We start from the raw sequence: 8091 nt of genomic DNA, 5'->3' as shown, positions 1-8091 counted from the left end.
TTCAGAATTCTGCTTCTTTGTTTAGCTTGCTTTCTTTTCAGCGTTCTGCCACAACTCGCAGGGAACACAATAAATCAATAATCGAGCACGTTTGTACAGTTTCCTTTGTCTACAGATTTCTATTTGCAAGTGTTCACTGTTCAGCATACAAGTTAAATGGCATGGTGGAACAACAGATCCAGCTATGTACAACACATACATGGGTTACAAATGTTTAGAGCCGTCAGATAAGAAAGTAATTAGGTCATCGTTTCCTAGAACGCTGCTTCACATCAAACCAGTCGTCTTCATCTAGGTCATCATCAATATCATCAAGAATCGACTGGTTAATCTTCTTTCTAGATACCCTTCTGTGCTTTTTGAGTTCAAGACGAGGCTCTGCTTGCTTTACACCCATGACACCTGTTTTATATCTGAAGCAAGATGTGTATGTTTTCATTGTTAAGATAGCAAAACTTAACATATCAGTATTCCATTGCAAATAAAAACTGTGACATGAGAAACTATTCGCAAGAAAAAAGATGAGAGGATGTGGATTTGATTTTTTAAGTTAGAATCCTTATGTGTATAGGCCAGTACAGATAAAGATATTCTCTCAAGCACAGATCAGCGCAAACATCTTATCTGGGACTTTTGGCAAAGTTCAAATTTGAAAACATGGCAATATGGGAATAAATTGTTTGTTTAATGTACCAGTCCATCGGTGTATAAAGTAAAAGTAGTTTCATAGGTAATCAAGTCTAACATTAAAAGAACTTTTTTCAGAAAATGGATTAAGTTCCAGCCCCTACACCCAATGTGGATGTACATAACCAAAACATTAAAGGAACTGACTATTTCTCAGAAGAGAATTAGCAACGAGCCAACCACAGTACTAGTGCAGGAAAAGGCATAAAACATCTGGCACTGAAAATAATTAATAAATAAATATATCTTGATAGCGTACCTGACATCACCCTCTCTTTTTGTTCCAAATGTTCTTAACTGGAATGATTCTCTGATTTTGATTTCATCAAGCAACTGTAGATAGTACGGATACCTTTCCCAATCACCTTTTACAACACATCCACGCTCACCAAGGTGAACACAGTTATTAAATAAACATTTTGAGGGTTCATTCTCTGCAAGCATCTTTCTTATCTGGATAGCCAAATGAACATAATAAGTAATCAAGTGACATCAACCAAGATACATGGCCTTAAAAGCACATTTGGCAAGCATAGAAACTAAAATGAAGATTATCAAAAGAGGAAAGCATTCTATAAAGCATATGTAATGACACATACATAGAATTAATTAACATACCTCTGGAAATGTTTCTGCAAGACCCTTCTTGGTCACTTTTGTCAAGCTAGGCTGGTTGAATCCTGGAGTATCTGCAAGAAAACCTCCACCGGCTATAGGAAGCAATGAAACATGACGTGTTGTGTGCTTTCCTTTGCCGCTTTTCTTTGAAACGGTACCGACCCGTTGTTCACCAAACCATTTACTATTCTGAAAGCGATGTACGCAAGAAAGCGACTTCAGTGTCCACATCAAGAAAGGATTTGGCATTTGTTAGATTTTACAGGAACAAACCTGTGGCATTTTATAACAATGATAGAAAGGAGAAGATGCCAAATCTAACTGGCATACAATTTCTAAGGTATCGAGAATGTCTAGGATGTTCATATCAAGTACAGGTTACTTACATCATCCTTTGCATTATTTGTGCCTCTCTCCAAGCCAAACTAAACAAATAATGTGCAAATTCCTAATATTATTACCAGGATAGCTATGAATAACGACCAATCGATCACTCTGTAACAGGGAGCATGTGGCTATTTTATTCGTGATACAACATGTATGGTAAAGCAAATGTCCAAAAATGCAATCTATCTATGGCTTTTAGTCATAAGTTTAATTGTATTTATATTTCAAACTAAGATTCATAATTTGTTTCGACCATCATCTTCCTTACAATAAGACTAAAGAGGCAAATCCATATCGAATATTAACTGGTAATATTTGCCAACAGCATATCCACTTGAAAACCATCTTCATTTTTGTTGCAATGAAGTTTTAGCTTTGCTTCATGGAGCGGTCATATGGGAAGGACAGTACTGGGCACACATACATCACTCCTTTTGTATCTGGAACTATGGCTTTTTTGCAATAGCATATTCACCCATTTCTGTGCGAGGGCCATTTTTTTCTCTTTTTGCAACTAATATGCTAGTTGTTCTGGAAGCACTTTCCTTAGCCTATATGATTTTGTCATCAACAGTTTCCCTTTATTTTTAACAAATAAATCGTATTTGAACATGACAGGTTCACAAAAGAAATCCCATCATAATAGTGCAAGCAGAAATATCAACATTAGGTTCATCAGAAAATGTTGAAGAACTGTAGCGTTCTTGGCACGTAAGAACACAGGTTGCTTTCGTTTTGCCCAACAGGAGGGCTACAGCTTGCCATTCTATTTACAGAAAGTGCATACTCGTTTGCCGTGTGGCACACATGCACCACGTAGATAACCTATGATGACACTAGATCTGCAAGTCAATAATAGCCCCCCAATCAGAGAAAATTCCTTCTATGCTCCTGAAAATTTAGCCAATCCCTTGTATACCCCTGAGTTTTTGTCACTCTTCTATATACCTCCGAAAATTTGATTTGATCCCTTCTATACCCCTCCCGTTAGTTGACCGTGAGTTGACCATTAAATAAGTGTAAAAATGTCTATTTTACCCCTGAATATGTAAGAAATGAGGAAATAAAGTATTTACACATTAAAAATACAATACTTTGTTTTATGAGAATAAGTTTGATGTATGAGAAAGTAATATGGGTAGCACAATAGATTTTTAATAGTAACCATAATAAATTTAAGTTATCGTATTTACACATTAAAATTTTAAATATATGTTAAAAAATATGTGTAACATTTTTAAATTATGGGTAACATTTTTTAAAGTTATACCACAAGTAGCAAATCTATTATACTACTATCACAAAAATGCACTACATATATTTTTAATAAAAATGATATATTTTATTATTATTATTATTATTATAAAATATTTTTGTCATGAATAATAACTTACACGGTAAGGAATATAATAATCACACGCAACTAATTTATAGCTTTTTAATACTATATTTCACATATTTCTATTGTTTTTTCTTTCTAGGCATAAGGGCAAAATTGACATTTTTACAAAAATTAAATGGTCAACTAACGGTCAATTGACCAAAAAGGGCATGGAAGGGATCAAAATCAAAATTCAAGAGTATGCAAAGGAGTTAGCAAAAATGAGGGGCACATAGGGGATAGGCTAATATTTGGAGGGCATGCAAGGAATTTTCCCTCATTAATACGATGCATAGTTTACCAAAATTCATAATCCAATAGGAAGGTCTTCTGGATAGCTAAAATCCATCAAATTTGCAATCCTAGGAGCTGGTCACTAGTTCGTTACCCAACAAAGAGCAAAGAAACAAATCATTTGCTCAGTGAAATATAAAACTGAGAAACAATAAAAGGTCAGAATGGATACCTTATGCCTAGTCAAGATTAAGGAAATTGTTGAAATATAATTGAAGCAGGTAAAGGATATGAATGAAATAGTAACCACCTGCTCAACTAGTTTATGTATGGGGTCTTCTTCTGAGATGTTCTGATTGCGTCTCAAGGCATTGATCAGGCTGGACTTCCCAACACCGCTTGGACCAACAATTACAGTTGTCTGCCCTTCCAACATTTCTTCAAGGGCAGATAATCCTGATTTCTGATCAACACTTAAAAATAGCGGATCATATCCCCAACTCTTCATCCTATCTCTCCAGTATGCTATGGTCTGCATATAGACTAATATAAGTGATTATCTGAACTATGTTAATATGAAATGAGGAAAAACATGAGACATCACAAAACAAATGAACTAAACAACCTGTAAAAGCAAGTAGAAATATGATTCCATCATGATGATTTAAAAAATAATGGAGAAAACTATATATGTACATGATGATATTTTTTTTTATTTAAGTAAAAACATGTACTCATGTACATGCATCTGAGTGTTTTACAGACACACCAGCATCAAAATTTGCAGCAATTGTTAGCATTTACCATTATCAGCTTAACACAAACAACATAAGTTTTCTATGCACATGATTATTTTTTTTTTATTTAAGTAAAAACATGTACCCATGTACATGCATCTGAGTGTTTTACAGACAGACCAGCATCAAAATTTGCAGCAATTGTTAGCATTTACCATTATCATCTTAACACAAACAACATAAACACTACCTTTTGTGAATCCAAAGGAGCATGATCCCCAGATGTCTAGAATAAGTTATAGTCTGCTGCAACACAACTTAATCCGTGTATGTTGGATGAACCAGGAAATCCTATTATGTCCCAACCATGTTTACTATTGGCCTGGTTGATCTTTTACTCAAAAAGCTCCTGTAGCGGCACATTTGAATAACTAAGTATTGCTTAAAAGCAACACTCACATTCCTTTGGTACAATTAAAATAGGATATCTGTTCAATCAACATGAGAACAGCAGAGCAAGAGAAAAAGGATTGTTGTTATTTCAGATATACTTCAGTCCCTCAATCTTTTTTTTAAAAAAAAAACTGTTAAAGAGAAGATACGATTATACGGATAATGTTAGTCCACAAGCTCAGTGTAACCATCTTGAATCTTCCTGACAAGTAAACACAGCAGGCAACAGGGACAACACCTAATGTCTTATTGCAACTGACAATGGTTCATGATTCATCTTCTTTACTTTAAAGCGGAAAAATACTAGACGATACCCTAAATTCAGTTCACGTGATGATGCAGAAGTAGAAACAGTTTACTACTGGTAGCAACCAATTCAATCGAAGAAAGGAACAAACAGGCTGCTGGGGTACCTGGTCATCGACGAGCTCGACCTTGTTGAAGACGAGCACAAATGGTATCCCGGTGGACTCGGCGTCGACGAGGAACCTGGTGAGCGTGGCGGGCTCGGGCTGCGGCTGGTCGAGGGAGAAGAGGAGGATGAGGCGGTCGACGTTGGCGACGGGCGGGTCGGCCACCTCGGTGCGGCGCTCGAAGACGTCCTCGATCATGCCGCGGCGGTCCGCCCAGTCGACGGCCCCAACGAGCACCCTGTCCCCGACGAGCACGCGGCGGCGTATCTTCTTGAGCAGCGCCCGCACCACGCACAGCAGGTCCCCGCCCAGGTGCTGCTCCCGCCCCGGCGGGGCCGACCCCACGATGACCCGCATGTAGTTGGCCTGCGACGCCGCCACCAGCCCCGTCGACTGGCTCGGCAGCAGCTCCTCGGGCGGCGGCGGCGGCGGCGGGGGCAGCGGCGACGCCGCCGGCGCGGGCAGCAGCCGCGGGTGGTGGTGCCGGTGCCGCCGCTGCTGGTAGTGGCCGAGGGCGAGGGGGGAGTAGTGGGAGGAGGAAGCGCGGCGTAGCCGGAGCCCCCCGCCCCGCGGGAGGCGCGCGAGGTGGGGCAGCGCGGCCGCCGCCGCCGTCGCCGCGGTGGTGGCGGCGGTGGAGGGGAGGGGCGGCGGCATTTCGCGGCGCGCGGGTGAGGCGCACTGGATTTTCTTTTTTTTTCTTTCTTTCTTTCTTTCTTTCTTTTCGCGGGGGGAATGAAATCGGGTGGGGTTTCTTCTCTCTCGTGGATACAGACGAGAGGGATTGTGGACAGCAGAATGGAGAGGATTTTCGCGTGGTTTCTCGTTTCACGCGGGTGGTTGTAACTTTACATTTATAAAGAAAATAATTTATAAATAAAAATTGTTATGTACGTATTTCTACTACTAATTTAAAAGTCAATACCGAAAAATAAATTTTGGTGAAGAAAAATTAAAATTAACTTTAAATTCAAGATTGAAAATTCAAATTTTATCTTTATAAGTATAAGTGAAAAGATGGAGGTGGAACTCTCAAGGAGGCGCCGGCGGAGATGGTAGTTTTGGTGATGGGCTCCAGCCCAATGAATGCGAGTATGAATTTAATTTTGTACTGTCCCTATATCCGTTCGTAACCTCGTAACTCAGTGGATGACGGCTGGATTTTATATTTTACATATAAATAATGCTCGTCTAAGTCGATGTATACGTAGGGGTTGAATTTTTTGGCATATCTCTCATTTTTCTATTGGCTCTTAAAATCTTAAACTTCGATAGTTTGCTAACTTTTGGGATAATTTGTGTTGCTCTATTAAATTGTATGATAATTTTATAACTTATTGATTATGTTGATATTTATAAAATTATATTTCTATCGAAATATTACCCATATGAAATTCGTTGGGTGCTCACTAGATATATCCCCGATGAGCTCAATACAGGTACGGAGTTTTACCAACACTATCGGATATGGATCGGATAGAGATTTAGTCTATCTATACTCGACCTGACCCATTGTTATCTCTAGTTGTACAAAATTGCTAGAGAATTGCTGCCGCTGGTAAAATTCTTGATTGGTTTGTATTGTTTTTTATTTCATCTGTATATAAATTTTAAATTTTAAAAATATTCATCACTATTATATTAAAATCAACACTAAGTAATAAAGTCGATAAATATAGAACATTTCCAACTTATCGAAACACATTTTCATTTCCATATGAGTGATATCATTTTCTGGTTATCTTCATCCCTAGAAAGTATTATGTATTATCGGAAGAAACACAAGACCATCTGTTTCAAAATGTAACTATTTTATAATTTAAATCTGGTACCCAAATCCATCACTTTTCATTTAAACATTTCTGACACTATTTATAGTATTTCTTGCCATATCAATCAGTTTTATTTAAAATGTTTCCTGATTCATCTCTACTTTACCGTCCCACTTTCATTCATCTATCATTTATTGAGAGTCAATGCAGTTTTTTAAAAATTTATTCTCTGCTAAATAACATAGAGTTGTTTATATTTTGTAACGGATGAAAATATTTTAGACTTATGAAAGTTAACAAGATAAAACTTTGTTCTCTTGATTCTTTCGTAGGTATACAATCTACAGATCTGCTATTGTAAAAATATCTGTTATGACAAACATAAATACATAATTTTTTAGATATTTAATATCTATATATTATATACCGTCCTTATACAGACAGTTAATTTGCGTTGACCGGGGAATTTCTCAGTATGATTATAGGTTTTGTGGGAGTATTTATGTTGGTCAACCGCAGTTCAAATTATTTTTTCAATAGATTGCTAGCATGCATGCCATAGGAGGCATGTCAAATCTTGTTGCGAGCTTCAGATCTTCTTGGTACTCTCCTCGGATGGGTTGTTTATCCGCTGTAAACGGATTTTAATTAAAATTATTGTTATTAACTTGTTATTACATGATTTTCTGTTATATTATCTCTTAATTATTATATATATGTAGCCGATATGCTAGTCTTTTTGTTATCTTACTGAGAAGATGAAGAGAGTTGCTAAAGTGGTGGCAGATACCACCACTTTTTTATTTTACAGGAGTATTGACACGATTTTATCCGTAGTCTGATGACTTTTCACTGCAATACTTATCTTTTGACATACAGATATAACTAAAACGATTTATTGATAATTAAAAAATAATTTATATATAAAACTTTTATATATGTGTTCTTAACCATATACATAAAAAGGCCGGAAAATAAACTAGAATGAAAAAACCTAAAATTCAACTCCAAAATTAAATTCTACAATTTAAATTTTAACTTATAAACATAAATATAAATGAAAAGATGACATCCTAAAATTAGACATCAACCAAAATACATACTTTTTTTAATATATAAGGGGATAAACCAGTCATTGCTTTTAACAAAATCAACAGCCAAATCAAACAAAAACAAATTAAAACATGCGGTTTTAATTTACCCACCATCATTTTATTCGCCCTTTTTGCCGACGCTAAAAATTTTCCACAAACCCCACATGAATCTCCATCCCGTCCGGCGCTACAAGCAGATGAAGCAGCTGCAGCTGGAGAAGAAGAGGCCGTGGCTATGGCAGCGCCCGCCCTGGTGCAGCTGCAGGATGCACGCCGCCGCGCACAGGATCTCGATGCACGGCCCGCGGTACAGCGTCG

At 37.5% G+C, this 8091-nt stretch overlaps 1 protein-coding gene across 1 annotated transcript; it reads right to left on the bottom strand.

The window, feature by feature from the left end:
* On the bottom strand, positions 1 to 5630 carry LOC102708984 (small ribosomal subunit biogenesis GTPase RsgA 1, mitochondrial). The gene is made up of 5 exons (XM_006652142.3): positions 4911 to 5630; positions 3618 to 3839; positions 1306 to 1494; positions 947 to 1140; positions 1 to 413 (listed from the first exon to the last, which is right to left on the bottom strand). Exons 1-5 carry the CDS (start codon positions 5562 to 5564, stop codon positions 245 to 247), a joined length of 1428 nt encoding a protein of 475 aa, XP_006652205.3. The 5' UTR covers positions 5565 to 5630; the 3' UTR covers positions 1 to 244.
* Between the last annotated feature and the right edge of the window lie 2461 nt (positions 5631 to 8091).

This window comes from Oryza brachyantha, chromosome 4 (genome assembly GCF_000231095.2).
Source record: "Oryza brachyantha chromosome 4, ObraRS2, whole genome shotgun sequence".
NCBI lineage: Eukaryota > Viridiplantae > Streptophyta > Magnoliopsida > Poales > Poaceae > Oryza > Oryza brachyantha.
The sequence above is the reverse complement of the archived record's forward strand: the minus strand, read 5'-3'. Positions and strand labels throughout refer to the sequence as shown.